The sequence below is a fragment of the Eumetopias jubatus genome, unplaced genomic scaffold, assembly GCF_037043125.1.
Source record: "Eumetopias jubatus isolate StellerSeaLion01/CBP00866 unplaced genomic scaffold, mEumJub1_p1.0 scaffold_8, whole genome shotgun sequence".
Classification (NCBI taxonomy): Eukaryota; Metazoa; Chordata; class Mammalia; order Carnivora; family Otariidae; genus Eumetopias; species Eumetopias jubatus.
This window is the reverse complement of record NW_028274814.1, coordinates 90,071,341-90,089,725: the sequence shown is the minus strand read 5'-3', so window position 1 is coordinate 90,089,725 and position 18,385 is coordinate 90,071,341. Positions and strand designations below refer to the sequence as shown.

Sequence of the window (18,385 nt, the reverse complement as noted above, 5' to 3'; positions counted from 1 at the left end):
AAAGGGCTACTCTTTGTATTCAGGCTTTAATCTGGAAATAAAACAGACTTTCTCTACAAATTAGTTAACAGAGGGATGAGGATTTTCCAAAGCAGATTATTTTCAATTAAAATTAAGTGTTTTGTATTTTTTTTAAAACAATGACTTAAGTAATGAGTGGGAATTTAATTATTGCTGTTAGTTAATGTACATTTGCAGTACAATGCTTGCCTCGGAAAAGGAATGTTGGTGTGCTGAAATCATGGGATATGTCACAATTCCTTCTTGCAATACCTGTGTTCTGTTTATAAGCTGTTGTGCAACTAATTACAAGAGATTCGTTTGTGTGAACAAAATACATCATTTAAAACCTCAGTTGCTAGGAGAAAAATGCCAGAACAGCTTGTCTAGGATGTTTAACTGAATCATTTTGCATAGGATATTATTGATGGGGCCAATAAAATGAGGATAATGACACACCTTTCTCGTGTGTAGGGTTACAAGTATTAACTAAGTTGTTGGGTGTAAAGCTCATAAACAGCTGTTTTCTGACAGTCACGCAACCACCCTGAGAGGAAAGTACTGCTCATTGTCCCCATCTTACTGATGAGAAACTGAGGCATAGGGAGATAAAATGAAAGTCACACGGGTACTTACTGGCTAATCGAGCATTAAGACCTGGGGAATCTGGCTCCAGAGTCTCTCTGCTCTTAACTGCCTTCCAGATTTCTAGCATATAGAAACCTGTTTGCCTGCCCCTCTTGGCATTTCCTGCTCTATTGTGTGTCGAGGCAGCTCAGCCTGTGCTTTTGCGGATAGGTGGACGAGTGGCCTTCCCCTCTCATATAAGAGCACATTTTTAAAAGATCTTTTCTAAAACCCGGACTCAGAATTCTCAGGTTAGAGTTTCATCCTTCTTACCACCAAACAGCCCTCTTCTGTATAAAAATATTGTTCTTGTGTTGCCTTAAGGTTAAAGAGGAAGTTAAGGGAGCTCTGGATTGTCCAGAACTTTGTTTATTCCAGAGCAAGGGAGAAGTCAAGATTGTATCGAGTTTATGAGGAAACTGCTGATTAAAAAGTTGTGTATTTTATTTGATGTCTGTTGAGATTAGAGTGTTTTTATCTTTTGGTTTCATTTTGTCAATTTCAACCTTTTTGAAATTCACATTTTTAAATTACACTTTTGAGATTGACTTTCATTTTGTTTTGAAAAAAATGCATTTTTTCAAAATGCATTTCTCTGACATTGGTGATAGTTCTGATATATCTGGTAAATAAAGAAAGGAAGCCTTATCTTTAGAAATAGTAGCTTCAAGCACATGGCTTTTTTTTTCTTTAATTGCCAACAAAAACTTCTGCAAATAATATTGTTCTAAACTGGATTTATTTAATGCAGAATCCCCAAGCCTGATGTCCGTTTTGGGTAGGTTTTATTTTCCTTTCATTTGACTCCAACAGAGCGGCACCGTGGCCTTGAATGGGAATTGCTCCAGCATCTGACAGGGTGCAGACTTCCTTATTTAAATGGGGAAGTTGGACTTTGGTGATATTAATGGTTTTGCCAGAAAGATCTGGTGAATAATGAAAAGGAAGTGCCCAACAGCAGCTTTCTGGTTTTTATCTTTGCTTTGTTGAAAGTTCATTTCTAAACAGTCAATATGAAGAAGAAACCATTGATAGGTATGTGGAGAGATCTATGTGACAACACCATAGTTTCTTCTGATCTTGAGTGTTTGCTCTTTAATCTTTGGTTATTGAATTACATTGGTGAGGGAGATAGAAGCTAACGATGGCTCTCAAATGCTAGGAGCAAAGTATATCCAAAGCTAATGTTGCTAATAACACCAAGATGCACATGAAATTCTTTCCAAATCGATAGCTCTCATCTCTGCTTCACTTCTGTATTACATGTAATACGAAATTGTCAGTATTCGACTGTTTTTGACCAACAGCAATTTTAGACCATTCAAATAGTTAAGTTCAGGAGTAAGCACACATTTTCTATAAAAGGTATAGATTGTAAATAATATATATAGGCTTCGCAGGCAGTCTCTGTTGAAACTATGAACTGCCATTGTACCTGGAAAGCCACGATTAACAAATTTGTAAATGAATGAACATGGGTGTATTCCAGTAAAACAGTAAAACTATTGACACTGAAATTTGAACTTAATATAATTTTCACCGGTCACAAAATATTCTTAGGATTTTTCCCCCCTCACATACATAAAAATGTAAAATCCATTCTTGGGGGCTTACATATAAAACAAGCAGTGGCCCAGGTTTGGCCTGCGAGCCATAGTTTGTGGACCCCTCATTAAGTCAACGTGGGCTGCCACTGCCTTTATAATTTCTGGTACCAAGAATTTTCTGTTCACTGACCTTAAAGCAATTTCATTATCTCCTCCTCCAGCACTCCCCACCCCCAGTCTTCTCCTCTCCGTCCGTAATCGGTATACCTGGTCTGCTCATTCTGCCAGTGGAAACCTGAGAGTCCTCCTCTTTGCTTCTCCCCTGTGACCCCTGTCCAGCAGGTCTTCCTGGGAATTCTTGGGTCTTTCACCTCCTCTGAAACCCTCACTTCTACCCAGCCCCAGTGCTTGATTCATGACCCCTTGGTCACCTGCACTATTGTGAGACCCTGGCTGATCACTTCCCCTTTGTCATTTATCCGGTATAAACCATCCTCCATTAAGCCACTACTGTTATTTTCCTAAGTAGTTTTGATCATATGAATCCTTTGTTGAAACAGTCTTAGATTCTTCCTGTGGGTCATAAACACTGTAGGAGAAAGTTCTATAGAATTTCATGGTCCGGTTCTGATGTAGCTCCCTCAGCAAACCTATACCCAGGCCACACCCAAACCCTCTTTATAAAGTTTACACCACTCTCTGCTTTCACAGGCTGTTCCTCTGCCTGGAGAGCCTTTTCTTGTCTTTTCTCTGATTGTTGATTTTCTCCTTCATTCCATAAGGCTGAGCTCACTCAGATGCCACCTCCTCTGTGATACTTTACGTGACTCTTTTGTTGCAGAGTTGTCTCCTCTTCTGTGTGCTCAGATCCCGTATGACACACACCTTGATATGGCATCAATCAGAGCAAACTGTAGTTATTTGTAAGGAGGTCTCCCAACTACAGATGACTGTGGGCTCCTTGATAGTAGAAACCACATCCTAGTCTTCTTGGTTCATCCCCATGTGGTTACACAATAAATATTTTTTAAAGTAATGGTTTCGATCAGTATACTATGTATCTAATAATTTTCTTGGTTTACTTATTAAGTCCCAGAGATCTGGATGCAGTGTTGCAGAATCAAATGCCTTGGGGCCAGGCTGGTTACTTCAGTGGCACAAGTAGACAGAGTGAGGTCTGGGGTGAGCTCGAGAGGATATGTCCTACCTCTGACTGTTGTCACAGGAGACTGTGACAGGTGTATAACCTGATGTACTGTTTTTCAAGAGAAAAAGGAAAATGAAGATTTTAATGTAAATATCCTAATTTTTCAATATTGACAACTAGTTCACTTTTTTTTTAAGATTTTATTTATTAGAGAGATAGCGAAAGAGAGAGCATGAGCTGGGGGGAGAGGGAGAAGCAGGCTCCCTGCTGATCAGGGAGTCCGACTCGGGGCTTGATCCCAGGACTCAGGATAATGATCATGACCGGAGCCGAAGGCAGACGCTTAACTGACTGAGCCACCCAGGCACCCCTACTGGTTCACTTTTTAAAAAAACATTTTGTGTGCAAAAATTTTAAAAATTTAAAAATAGTAACCTCTCTGGGGGCTGAATGTGCGATCCCGTTTAGCATCCCTTGATTGGTCACATCCCTTCATGACAGACAGAGCCTGGGAACCAGAGGTGTGAGGTTGCCTGCTGGAGAAGACGTGCATGTATGTGCTCTTTTCCCACCTGTGTTTATCTTCCTTCTTGACACCTGCCTCCTCCATGTGTTGGTGCTTAGTCACCTTCCAAAAGGGGAGAGCCTAACACCCCAGAAAATTCTACTTCCTGACATCCTTTTTCCTCCCTGGTAACACCTGACTGACTGTTAACTGAATGGGCTGGGATGATCTTTTCTCCCTCCTACCCAGAGGTGGCTGAAACCATCTGGGAGAAGCTGTTATTCTTGATGGATGTTCTGGCTGTTTTTGCTGATGGCTGTTATCAAAGGCTTAGCTTCCTGGTCAGAACCATGGTTTTCTAGTATACCAAGAATGAGAGGTTATTAACTCCCTTGGAGCTAGGAATTGTCTTTTTTTTTTTCCAGCTTATTTGGGAGGTCAGTAACCACTTCAGAGAGTCACACGAAACATTGCCTAGGAGGTTACTTAGAAAAGAGAATTTTTAGGTGCGCCTGGGTGGCTCAGTCGGTTAAGCGTCTGCCTTCAGCTCAGATCATGATTCCAAGGTCCTGGGATCGAGCCCCGCATCGGGCTCCCTGCTCAGTGGGGAGCCTGCTTTTCCCTCTGCCTGCCGCTCCCCCTGCCTGTGCTCTCTCTCTATCTCTGTCAAATAAATAAATAAAATCTTAAAAAAAAAGAATTTTAATAATCGATAGTTGTATTTGGTCTTCCATAAATGATTCATTTCCATTCCCTCCCCCTATAGCCTTTTTGCGGTCTGCTTCTCAATTATATATGAATCAGTAATATCTCACTTCACCTTATGGCCTTTATAAACTACTTCTTCCTTCTTAGCCAGTGTAATTACTCTCCTTAGCAATGGTAACACTAGTGTGAACTCTTTAGCCTAAACTGTTCAGGCCTTTATTTCTTTTAAAAATAAAACAATATAATAATAACAACCAAAACAACCAAGCCGAATTCTGTATTTGGTTGTCTTCTGTGGGCTCTGCGACCTGAGCTTTTGAATCCAGGAGCCTGGGGGGTCCAGAAATGGCATCTGTGGGCAGGTCTGGATGGGAATCTAGAAGCAGCACAGTCATGACTCTGTGAGTTCTTCCCTGTGTACAGAACACTCTTGCATGTGGCTTCATTGTGGTAATAATTTTGAGAAGAGGGCTCAAAGGAGCAGATGTCCTTGCTCAAGGTCCCTGTTCTGGGGGTGTCATGCAATGCCACTTGAAGGCTCTGGATGCGTGGAGGTGGCCATGTGTCCTTGAGGCAGGCAGAGGGATGCTGAAGGGGAAGGAGGGGAAGCATCTCCTCAGATTTTCACAACTGCATCAAGTCCCTTGGGCCCAACAGAAGAAAGAGCTAGCTTTGTCTTGGATCTAATATTAATAAATAATATATCCTGAGTGCTCACTGGGTACCAGACACTGTTAAATACTTTCCATGCTGGGGCATTTAATTCTCATGCTCTGCTATGATCAGAGCGGACTACTATCCCCATTTTAAAGAGAGAAAGTAACTTGCCCAAGAACACACAGCTAGGACCAGTAATTAGTGGGGACCAGGTTTGGACTCGGTCTTTCTAACCATTGTCCCTGTTGTGACGTCTCAGGAGTGTTATGGGCAGGGAGGACGTTGCTGAGGAAGGAGTTGACAGCCATCCCATACTAGCACAGTAAGTGAATCCTTCAAAGAAAATGTCAGCTGGGACTCTCCTCTGTTGATTGTCTTTGTAAATCCTTTTGAAAATGGTTCCATTGCTTGTTCTCTGGGCCTGTGTCCTTTGTGACAGGGCTCATGACTTGAGTATACTTGGAGTATTTGTCTGAATTTAGTAATAGGGACCTGTTCTCTGTGTCATATTATCAGGTAAGTGTCCTTGTAGTCAAGATTTTGAGCAGATGATAAGGCAGATAACTTGATAATTTAACAGCTGCAATTAAAACCAGGACTTTGCTGCTGAAAAATCAATGGAGTTTTTAAAAAACTTGTGACTGGAGTATTTCACAAACAGAAAGAAGGAAAACAGGATTCTTAAGCATATGACGGTGGCACAGAATGAATCATTTACTCTTTTTAAATAGGTTCTACTATTGCCGTGGTCTCATGGTCACATTCATGCCTGGTACTCAGGCCATAGCTTCAAGCTGTGTCTGATACACACATAGGATTTCTGACTTCCAAGTCCTTCAAATTCTGTGTGTACCTGTTTTTACGAGGGGGAGAAATCTAGGTGTTTTGGTACAATTGAAGGTAGACAAAGTCCTAAAATGAATTTAACTTTATCACATGTCTCTCTCTTGGGGCAAATATGCCATGGTTTTCTAAGAGATGAAAGAACTGGATGTAAACTCTTCATATTGAGGAGACAGTAGCCATCCTTCCCGTTCATCCTCCAACAATTCTCCCACCTGAATTTTAATCCTAACAAAATTTTTCCAAATCTTTATAGATGACCAGAAATTCCCCCTCGCCAACACACACATAACTTAGCAACTCCTAGAATTTAATCCACGAAGTACTGCTCAAGAACTGAGGTTTGTAGAAGTTATGTAGGTTGGCTGAACACTTTGCCATCCACTAGCTGTGATTTAACCTTTAAAAAGAACAACAGTGGTGGCTAACTCACAGAGCTGACAGGAGGCTTGAATGAGTTAATTACTACATGTAAAATGCTAAAAACAGTCCCTTGCTCATAGTTGATTCTCAACAAATGTAAGATACTATTATTACTCCACATCTCTGGAAGTAGAGTTGATTTCTGTTTTTCGTTCCCTCATTCAGCAAACATTTGCTGAGCACCTGCTGTGTGCTGTGTTCTGGGGAGAGAGCCCATGTTCTTAATTGCTATGCTTTATTGCCTCCAGTTCAATTCCAAGGAAGATAGTTTCCCTCTTTGTAGGCAATTGGAAAATAATGTCACTAAAGATAGGACAGTTCATGGTCCACCAGCATTTTGTTTTTAAGTCTTCAAAATAAGCATCATGCTAATAAGATAAAGAATGCACATCTTAAAGTCATTCCTCTTGATCTCAAGATAGTGCTGACTTCATGCTGGAGCAGAAGACAAGAAGTGAGTGTAGTTACTGATACAGCTGCTTAGATTAAATAAAATTATTGAATCTATCAATAGCATGATGCTCCTCTGCTCAGGGAAACAAAGTGTTTCTCAGTTTACTCTTAGAGGAATTAAAGGTTTCATTTACGTTTTGTAAGCAGATCATTTGCCTTTGAAGAACAAAATAAAATATTTAAGTTGATAGAGGCCGAGCTTTTTAAAGCCAAAGTAAGTTAAGAAGAACCAGGTCTTTCTACTAAAGCTGTGTGGAGTAAGGAATTTGAAATGATATAAAATATGGGACAAGAAGTGTGTGTGTGTGTGTGTGTGTGTGTGTGTGTGTGTGTGTTTGTGTTTGTGTTTAAAGGCAGTGGCTTTAAATTAATGTGACTTTAACAGAGTAATAATCAGATATCTGACCAAACAGGCTTCCCGGGTTGGGGCTGCTGTCTTCCCATCAGGGCGACATTTCTGACTTTTTGATACTTCATTAGTGTCGTTCACAAACTGTATTCAACCTGAAATGGCAAAGTAAGGCCACCAGTGATTGTCCTGCCACAGTTCGCTGGCTTTGATGAGTCATTGCAGTACAGCCATCTGAACCAAGTGCCGATAAGAATAGATACACAATAGGAAAATAAAACAACTGAGAGCTGAAGCAGAAATCGCTGGGAGCTCAGAAGTATGTTCACGGCTCTGCCGTATTTAGCTGCATGACCTCGTGCACGTCAGAGTCCTCCAGGGCCCCAGGCTGCACGTGCATAAAAGAAAGTTTCTAAGGTTTCTTGCTGAAGTTAGGTCAACTTCGGCGTTTAATATCCACTGAGAGAGAAAGAGAGAGGAGGTAAGGTCTTTCAGGCGACCACGATTCAGGAGTTATGTAATTATAGTAGTTTTGTTGACCGGTGGAAAACAGCAGATGAGTCAGCCTGCTGTGTAGCTTTCAGAGACCAGTGATGCTTTTTTTTTGTTACAAAAAGACTAGACTACAGCACAAGTTTAGGTGCCAGTGGTCAGGGTGATGCCAAGTTCCAGAAATAGCAGCTAGGACGTTGTACAAAGGACAGTAGGGAGGCGACGGTGGTCACCAATTGGTTTTCCCAGCCAGACCTCACTTCCGCTTTCCATAGGGAAGCCGTTTCTGTGAGAGGCATGGGGGGTGTATCGTCCCCAGCCGGCTAGCAGCCCACCCCTCACATGTCGCTTGGGAAGTCACTACCAGTGACTGAGAAGAGGCCGGTGGTATTTCGTCTGCCTGGTTTGGTTCTCCAAGGGTCGATGCGAGAGCCGCAAACTGCTGAATGAAACGTGGACTCCTCTCAAGACCGGCAGATCTGAACCATCCATCCCTCATCCTCCCTCTGGGCCCTTTCTCCACTCGTTACAGAAGAGCGAGCTTATTCCCATTCCTCTCAGGCCTGGTACTGAGCTCCCCAATCTGCTTATTCTGTGCCTCCCCACACGGTTCAGCTTGGCCCACCACAGACAGTGCAAGTCCCCATGTGTAATAGGAAGAGGTTGGGTTGGGTGGGGGTGGGGGGGGGTCTTTCTGCATCCTAGCTGCACCACTTCCTGGCTGTGAAACCTGAACTAATTTATTTAGCTCAGGTGGTAAGTGTGGTAGTATTAATAGTCTTCATGCAGGTAGCCACATGGTAACTTAAACCATACGAAATTATATTTTAACTTAAACCATATGAAAATATCTCCTCCTTGAAGGAGAGAGAGTGAAGGTGGGGCAGAAAACTAAGCCTTGATCTCTCCCAGCCCCAGCCCTCCATCAGCAAGAGTGTGTCATAAACACTAGAGGCAGATTTGACCTCATAGAGGTCACAAGGATCCCCACCTCTCTGCACAGGCCCCTAGGACAATGAGTTTCAAACTCTGTAAGCAGCAATCAACTTTTTAAAAATCTTACACCAAAGTGTAATATGTAAAATGAGTAAAAGTAGGCTTTTGTGTATAAACATATGCTTAGGTTGAAATTTATAATAAACCCACTAAGGATTATGAAGCAGTTTTGATTAACCCAAAAATTTGAAATAAGGGTGATAATAGATGACAGGTATGGTCTTTTTCATATAACATATAGATAAGTAATTGTAAATGATATATTTTTTAAAAAGTTTCTCCTTCCAATCAAGTGATACCAGTCAATTCTGCCTGAATATATAGACCATGAACATTTCTGTGTTCACGTGTAACAGATGGGAATGAACTTCTAAATTATTGCATTTTTTCCCAAAATGATGTACATTTAAAAAATAAAGTAAATGTTAAGGGATACCTGTGTGGCTCAGTCAGTTAAGCGTCTGCCTTCAGCTCAGGTTCAGGTCATGATCTTCAGGTCCTGGGATTGCTCCCCTCACAGGGCTCCCTGCTCAGCAGGGAGTCCACTTCTCCTTCTCCCTCTGCCCCTCCCCCCTGGGCTCCTGTGTGCTCGCGCTCGCTCGCTCGCTCTCTCTCTCTCTCTCTCTCTCTCGTTCACTCTCTCTCAAATGAATAAATCTTTAAAAAAAATGAAGTAAATGTTAAAACATCTGAAATATGTCCATACACTCCCAAGGTTTTGTAGAAGGATGCTCGAAACATACTCCCTTAGATCTTGGGTCACTGGGATCCCTATTTGCTCTCTGTTTCCTGTTCGGTTGTGGCGAGTGTTCATTGGCTTATGGAAATCTACACAGTTTTCAATACTGAGAGCCATTTGATAAAAAAAAAAAATGGTTAAATTTGGATAAGGTCTGTAGTCTGATGAACAGTTTTTCATTAGGGGGCGCCTGGGTGGCTGAGTTGGTTAAGTGACTGCCTTTGGCGCAGGTCATGATCCTGGAGTCCTGGGATCGAGTTCCACATCGGGCTCCCTGCTTAGCAGGGAGTCTGCTTCTCCCTCTGACCCTCACCCCTCTCATTCTCTCTCTCTCAAAAATAAATAAAAATAAAAAAATAAAAAATTTTTCATCAGTGTCAGTTGTTTGTTGTGATATTCTGCTGTAGGGATGTCAAATAATACAGTTGGGGGAAGGTGCGTGAAACTCTTTGCAATATGTTGCAGTTTACTCTGAGTCTAATTATTTCACAATTCAAAAGTAAGAAAAATTATTTGGAAAGGATTATCTCCTACTTAGGAGAGTACAATCAGCTTGATAGAGTGGTGTACACATCACACTTACAGAATGGATTCCAGACTTCCAGCTGTCTCACCTTAAAAAAAAAAGCATCTTTTCTTTCCTTGCCACTGAGTTCTGTTCCCCACCCCTCTACATTCATTCTATTACCTACTGTAACACTGTTGAAGTTTTGAAAAGAAAAGGGGGGGAAATCGGAGGGGGAGATGAACCATGAGAGACTATGGACTCTGGGAAACAAACCGAGGGTTCTGGGGGTGGTGTGGGAGGACGGGTTAGCCTGGTGATGGGTATTAAAGAGGACACGTACTGCATGGAGCACTGGGTGTTATACGCAAACAATGAATCATGGAACACTACATCAAAAACTAATGATGTGATGTATGGTGATTAACATAATAAAATAAAATTAAAAAAAAAGAACAAAACAAACCAAAAAAAAGAAAAGAAAATACAGCCAATGGCCAATTAAAGAGAGCTCTGTCTTTTGGGAAATCTATTTTAGCTCCTAATTAATTACTTAATTAGAAAATGATGCTGAAACCCAAGAGTTCACCTGCAGTCACCTGATACAGAAAAGGTAGACGAATGATGTGGCATGTTCTTCTAATGCATTCCTATGCTTAAAACACTTAATTAGGCCAAAGCATTATCAACATGCTATAATACCAAATCAGAGTGCCCTATAGCCTAATGTAATGGTGCAATGTGATGAATATTATTCTATAGGAGAAAAAAATGAAGGATTAAAGATAATTTAAAAAGAATACACCTTTGATGCACTCACTTCTCTGTGAGTAAAGCAAAAGTGGGCACGGCAGTAGTGAAATGTGATTCTCTGTTCTCTTGGATTTTACAGTGTGCTGTAAATTACTGCACTACCTTATTCTTTGATAAGATTGATGGTGGGTTTTGCTCTTTATCACTTGGAGAAATGCAGCAGAATTCCCCCCAGCCTGCCCATCGATCTTCATGGTAATTGCCAGAAGAGTGATTGTCTCTTGTGTTTTGACCAAAATGGATTGGTGGGGTTGCTCACAGCTGTCAGACACCTGGGAGGGTGAGCCGGGCTTGAAATAGTGCTTTAGGATATGTTTTAATGTGTGCTAATATAACTCCATTTTAGAAAAATTAGTTTACTCAGGAACATAAAATACCAAGACTACAGGGTCCTGTGCACTAGGTAGGGCTTTAGTTTTGTGCCAGTTGTGGAGACTGCCTAGGCTGACCCTTGAGTCTGAGCTCTGAGCCTTCCAGAAATTTCTGTCTGACCACTTTCCTGGCTTCTTCTGCAGGGTTATCAATGCTGGGAAGAGCACACATAATGAAGACCAAGCCAGCTGTGAGGTTCTCACTGTGAAGAAGAAAGCAGGGGCCATTACCTCAACCCCGAACAGGAACTCGGCTAAGAGACGGTCCTCCCTTCCCAATGGGGAGGGGCTGCAACTGAAGGAGAACTCGGTAAGGTCCTCCTTCACCCCCGGTTCTCAGGTGAGAGGCATATGGGCACCCTGGCCCCCCAAGGTGCTAGAGCTGAATCCTGGTCTGTAATGGGAGAGTAAAAAGCAATGTCCCCAGAGTTAGTGGAGCAGCCCATCTCTACTCACGGTATCACACAGTCAAAGCTGTGTGTGAAGTCAAACACGTGTGAAGAGCTGGTGTTGATTAGATTCTTAACGCTTAGAGTAAATAAAACACCCACATCATATATAGATTTTGTTGAGATACAATATATATATTGTTTGGTGGTTGTAAAGGAGCCACTTTAAGATTTTTGTGAAGGAGACGGTCTCCGGGAGCCTCTTCTGAGGGATGGAAGGATCTCTAGCCATTGGCTTGCAGCCCTGCCATGGCTTTGCCCCCTTCTTCCGCTTGCCTGTCTGTTAGAGTTGTTTAGTGGGAGCCTCTGCCTGATGCTCTTCCAAATTAATCCTGTTTCAGTTGGCCCAAAGCCCTTGCATCCCATGGGGCAGCCCTGCAGACTGAATGCCTTGTTGACAAGCTACAAAGCGCTTCTCCTCTCTTCAGTTTCTGGAGAAGAAAGCAGACATCCTCAGAAAGTTCTGAAGAAGCACTCAAAAGTATAGGGAGTAATTGGTACTCTGTCCACCAGCAGATTATTTAGCTTACAGAAAAGAAATTGAATGAGATGATCCAAATGTGACTTTTTATTCTAATAATGTTGAGGATATTTTTGTATATACATTTTTATAGGATTGGAAAGGATCCAGGAATCTTTTTTCAGTGTAAGAAATAGTATCTCATTGCATTTAGCGCAGGGAATAAGAGTACTGATTTATTTTGTTCATACTCGTTCAACTTAGAAACACAGTGACGAATGGAGACTCACCAGCTGTACTTGTGTTCAAGGCTGAAGGAAGCATTGGCTGGGCTTTTCCTAAAGAGCCGAGTCAAGGACTCAGATGGGCAGTACAGAATAATAGTGGTTAAGTGCACAGGCTCTGGAGTAGTAGGTTTCACAGCAATCCATCACCATCCATCATGTATCAAACCATTTAATTTTAGGACGGTTATTTATTCTTTGAGCCTTAGTTTCCTAGAAAAAGAAGTAACAGTTACTACTACCAAGTATGGTAGGAAAAGACTGGTTGGAAGTATGAAATCCATTGTCCGTGGAAATGTTGAGCCAGTGTCTTCATTTATAAATCCTTGATAAATGTGAGCAATTATTATCCTAAAGTCAGTTCCACTTTAGGGATTCTCTGTGGATAATGTCCACTGAATTTTGTATGTTTATCCATTTGTAAAGTGAGAGGTCACACAATTTTCCTTCATGCCTATTTGACAGGATTGTTTTGAGGATTGAGTTATTAATGGAAAAGGGCTCAGAAAATGTGAGATATTGATGATAATTAGATATGGGTGCCAGTGACTTCATGTTGCTCTTTTCCCTGTTAGTTCTCCCCTGTCACTGGGATATGAAGTGATTTCTGTAAAAATTAGTCAGCATTGACATTTGGCCCAAGGCCAGTTGGTGATGTCATTTTTCCTTGTTGCTAAGTTCCTCCTAGAAATGGAGCCAGGAATAACTTTTTAACTTAACCTTTCCTTAAGAACAGTGAAACCAGGGGCACCTGGGTGGCTCAGTCAGTTAAGTGTCCAACTCTTGGTTTCAGCTCAGGTCATGATTTCAGAGTTGTTTGATCGAGCCCCGAGTCGGGCTCTCCCCACTGAGCGTAGAGCCTGCTTAAAATTCTCCCTCCCCAGGGCACCTGGGTGGCTCAGTCAGTAAAGCATCTGCCGTTGGCTCAGGTCATGATCCCAGGGTCCTGGGTTTGAGCCCCGTGTGGTGCTCCCTGGTCAGTGGGGAGCCTGCTTCTCCCTCTGCCCCTCATCCCCTTCTCTTTCTCTCAAACTTTTAAAAATCTTAAAAAAAAAGATTCTCCTTCTCCCTCTGTCCCTCTTCCACCCCCCTCTTATAAATAAATAAATCTTTTTGAAAAAAAAAGACCTGTGAAACCAGTGCCTAAGAACTTTAGGATGGAGCCATGAACCTCGCCTGTGATTGTCCTGAAGCTCTGTGGGGTCCTTGTTCCAGGAGGCAGCGAGGAGGTGCCAAGCAGAGTGGACCCTTCCTGCCCTCCATTTCCTGCTTTAGGTGCAGCCACTTCATTTCTATCTGCTGTACGTGTTAGGCTTTTTATTAGAGTTTTTTTTTTTTTAAGATTTTATTTATTTATTTGACAGAGAGAGATTCAGCGAGAGAGGGAACACAAGCAGGGGGAGTGGGAGAGGGAGAAGCAGGCTTCCCGCGGAGCAGGGAGCCCGATGCGGGGCTCGATCCCAGAACCCTGGGATCATGACCTGAGCCGAAGGCAGACGCTTAACAACTGAGCCACCCAGGCGCCCGGCTTTTTATTAGAGTTTAAGGCAAAAGCTGTGCTGCCATTTTTTAACTGTGGGAAATTATACATAACATAAAATTTACCATTTTAACCCATTTTTAGGTACACAGTTTAGTGGCATCAAACACCTTATTACCATTTGCTGCCATCCATCTCCAGAACTTTTTCTGAAATTGAAACTCTGTGCCCATTAAACCCTGACCGCCATTCCTCCCTATCCCCAGCCCCTGCCAGTTACTATTCTACTTGTTTCTCTATAAATTTGACTACTCTAGGTACCTCATATAAAGTGGAATCATACAATATTTGTCATTTTGTGTCTGGTTTATTTCACTTATAATGTCTTCAAGATTCATCCATGTTGTAGAATGTGCCAAATTTCATTCTTTGTTAAGACTGAATAATATTCCATTCCCATGTGTACACACCAGTTTGTTTATCAGTTTGTCCATCGATGGACACTTGCTTCCATCTGTGAATAATATTGCTATAAACATGGATCTACAGATAGCTGTCAGTCCCTGCTTTCGGTTCTTTAGGATTTATGGCCAGAGTGGAATTGCTGGATGATACGGTAATTCTGTTTAATTTTTTGAGGAGCTGCCATACTGTTTTCTACAGCAGCTGCATCATTTTCCATTACAACCAGCAATGCACAGGGTTCCAGTTTTGCTGCATTCTTGCCAACACTTGTTGATTTCTGATGTTTTTTTTTTTTTTTTTAAGTAGCCATCCTAATGGGTGTGAAGTGGTATCTCATTGTGGTTTTGTATTTCCCTAATGATTAGTATGTTGAGCATCTTTTTATGTGCTTATTGGCCAGATGTAGCTTCTTAAGAGAAACATCAAGTGTTCTTTATTCAATATTTATTTATTCCATATTTGAGTCCTTTCCCCATTTTTAAATTAGGTGGTCTGTTTTCTTGTTGTTTGCACTACTTTTTAAAAGCTTGAAAACCATGACTTGCTGTGCCACGTAAACCCCTGAGCACTTGCTGTGTATCAGAAACTAGATGCTGAGGATTCAGCAGGGAATAAAATTGACAAAAGTCCTTACCTACAGGGAACTTACATCCCTTGCAGGAGACCAACAATTAAAATGTATCCCATGGCAGATACTAAATGCTATTGGAGAAGAACAAAGCAGAGATGCAGGCATATAGGAAGTGTGAGGTGCACGGGTGGTTAAAGAAGGTGCCACTAAGAAGGTGATGTTCGGGCACAGACTGGAAAGTTCAGCTATTTGGAGGGAGAGCTTTCTGACTTTCTAGACAACCGCAAGGACCGTGAGGCAGGAAGAGGCCTGGTGTTGTCAAGAATCAGCGAGGAGGCCCCTGTGGTTGGCGCAGAGAGAGTGAAGTCAGGATTGCAAGAGATGTTGTCCGAAAGGCAGTGAGAGTGAGGTGAGGCCATCTAGCAGGACCTGGAAGGCTATCATGACTTTGGCTTCTACTGTGAATGAACAATTTGCTAGCAGGGCATGCTGGATATACTGCTTAAAGGAACCCAGTGACTTTTCCCATTTAGAAGACACCCCTTAACTCAAATACAGTAGTGCTTAGAAAGGGTAGTGACAGTATAGGGCATAGCACAAATCATCTGCAGGGGACAAATAAGGTGGCTCTGCTCCCTTCCCCCTCTGTGCATCTGTCCCTTTGCCTACCAGACATGTATTGAGCGCTGAGACTGCCTTGGGGGTGAGATGAACTCAGTACAGTTCCAGTCCTCCTAGAGCGGAGTTGAGGAGGGCGAGAGTCAATCAGCAGTGATACAGTGGAGTGAGTTTTAGGAGAAAGATTTAAAAAATCCAGGTTGTTTGGAAGCTTAACTCAGATGGGTGGGTTACCGGTGGTTTGGGGAACAACAGAGGAGAGAGGGAATGGGTCAGATTAGGGAATGGTTCCTGGAGAAAGTGACATCTGAGCTGTGATTTAAAAAAGCGAGCTTGGGTGGCTTAGTTGGTTACGCATCCGACTCTCTTGATCTCAGGATTGTGAGTTTGAACCCCACATCGGGCTCCGTGTGCAACACAGTCTGCTTGTCCTTCTCACTCTGCTCCTCCCCTTGCTCATGAGCTCTCTCTCTCTCTCTCAAATAAATAAATGTTTTTAAAAAATTTTCTCCCTCCTTTCTTGACTTCTCATCGCCAACAACTTAAAGTCAAATTTCCAGAAGATATTCCATGTATAATTTAATCACCTTCATCTTACTTGGAGATCGAAGAAAACCTAAAATGTCCTGAAGCTTATATATGATGACATTTCTTATACTGAGAGGCAGTTGGGCAGCTGGGTAGCAATAACTTTTTTCTTCCTATGGATAATTATTATTGGTATAAAGATTTTAAGGCAACTTTAATCCATCCCTCATGCCAACTCATAGAGATTTATTTATCTTATTAGGACAAGTAATCTTTTTAGTTAAAGGAGTCGATACTTAATCCTCTTATTTTAAAACAAACTTAAAGGGTGCCTGGGTGGCTCAGATGTTAAGCATCTGCCTTCGGCTCAGGTCATGATCCCAAGGTCCTGGGATCGAGTCCCACATCGGGTTCTCTGCTCAGCGGGGAGCCTGCTTCTCCCTCTGCCTCTCTCTCTCTCCCTGTCTGTCATGAATAAATAAATAAAATCTTTAAAAAAAAAAAACTTAAAAAAAATTGGTGGATAAAATAATATAAACTATGTTCTGCCTCTCCTGGTTTCCCTGAGGCATTTACTGAAGGAGTGTTGTTTCCTATAGCACTTGCTAAGTTCTTGACATCAGCACCTTACAAAAAAAAATCACAAGTTAATTTCAGATTCCATCTACATATAAAAGCAACACATCTGGAGCTAAAGAAGCAATGTTTGTATCTAAACTTAAAAGAGATACAAATAAAAATTTCAAAGTGTTCTGCACTGTAGTAGTTTAGCCTAAAGAAATGCAAGGGATATGGTTGAATTACTGTGTTCTCCCTTACAAAAATAGTAATAAATCCAGTTTTTTTAAAATTAGAATTGAGTGAAATAGTGAAATGAAAATATTTCTTTTTTGAAGAATAAGGAAAAGAAATTTTGAGATATCTGGTGAAGAGGCTATAAAGTGGAGAAGGGTATTTTCTATGACAAGTTCAGGGTGGAATTTTCCTGTACCACCACTGGGTGGTTTACATGTGAGGAGCCATAATCCCTCAGGCAGGCTGGCAGGAAACAGGTACTCTGTGGCAGTGTGCAAGCCTCCTGACATTCCTGTGCCTCTGATGATTTGGGGACATCGGGTGGGTAGCTTTTAAGGAAAGAGGGAATCTAAAATGCTAGCATTTCCAAAGGACACTCTCAGAATTTTCTCTTAGGAAAGATGCTGTAAGCTTGTTGAGGGCAACACCTTATCCACTAGCCTCCCATCTGCCTCCCACTGAAGGCATTTTAATTAACCAGATCAAGATTTGTAGGAACTAATCACCATGATTAGGTTTTCTCTGCTTTGGGAGATTTGAAGTAGTCTTTATCTACCATACTGAGGGTCCCCTGTGAGGGAAAACCTAACTTTCCCAAAGGCTTTTGCTTTTCATAACCCAAGTATCTGGTCATTTTAGCAATGAGGTAAAAAGAGGAAAATACTAGCTGACTTCTCTGAGGAGGGAGAAGAAATTCACTCCTAAGGGCATCTTAGAGCCTTAGTATTAAGAGAAGAAGATCTTCTAAGTTGTGTAGGTGGGAGATAGGACATTGTGCAATAACCCCCCACATCTGACTGCCTATTTGGAACAGATTGTTTCTGGTTTAAGACTAGACTGTGGATACATGCATTCCAAGTCTCTTTCCTTAGGAGCACCCTTATGTTGTTTAATTTAGTCAAAACACATCAAAGTATGGGGTTTCAGTATCTGTTAGCTCAGTGTCTAATTACAATAACAGGAGATGGCTGTGTCCACATTGTGGCCAGGCTCATCAGGGGAGAGGAAAGCTGATTATCTTTCTCCCTGGAGGATAAACAGTACTATGGGAATTCAAGGCAAGTAGGATCAAATTGGGAGGGAGGGGGAGAGGTAAAAGGGAAATGAGAAGGGGCTATTTCAACTCTTTGAACAGAAGATTTGCTGTTCGTTTCATTTATTTTCTGTAAGAAGGACTCGTTCACCCCCGAGAGTATTAATGAAGGTTGCTGAGGGTTCCAGCCCTTCTGGAATATTTGGCCCTCATTTGGCAGTCTGCTTCCTGCAATAATGTCAGCTATAAAAAACAAGGGGAGGAGCCTTTTAGTTTTCTCATGTATTACTCTAAATTTTCCCTCTAGTTAAGGTCTTTGTTTTGTGTAAGTCAAGAAAACATAACCTTTTAATTTATCTCCTTAGATTTTCTGAAGCAGGAGTGCAGTGGTTTCTCTGAAAAACTCTTCTCTCTTAGTTCTGGGACTCGAACTCTTGCCAATGGTGAAGAAGGGTGACTTTAGAACCAGGCTAATGTCAGAGTGGTTTTACAGTTCCCTCCTCCATGGGTGTTGGTTTTCTCTGAAG

At 41.8% G+C, this 18,385-nt stretch overlaps 1 protein-coding gene across 1 annotated transcript in view; it reads left to right on the top strand.

The window, feature by feature from the left end:
* Window positions 1–18,385, top strand: part of PPM1H (protein phosphatase, Mg2+/Mn2+ dependent 1H) — a 241,547-nt gene that overhangs the window by 76,965 nt on the left and 146,197 nt on the right. The window contains exon 2 of the mRNA XM_028110952.2: window positions 11,320–11,485. Within this exon, the coding sequence (XP_027966753.1) occupies window positions 11,320–11,485 (166 nt within the window). The remainder of the gene's footprint in view (window positions 1–11,319; window positions 11,486–18,385) is intronic.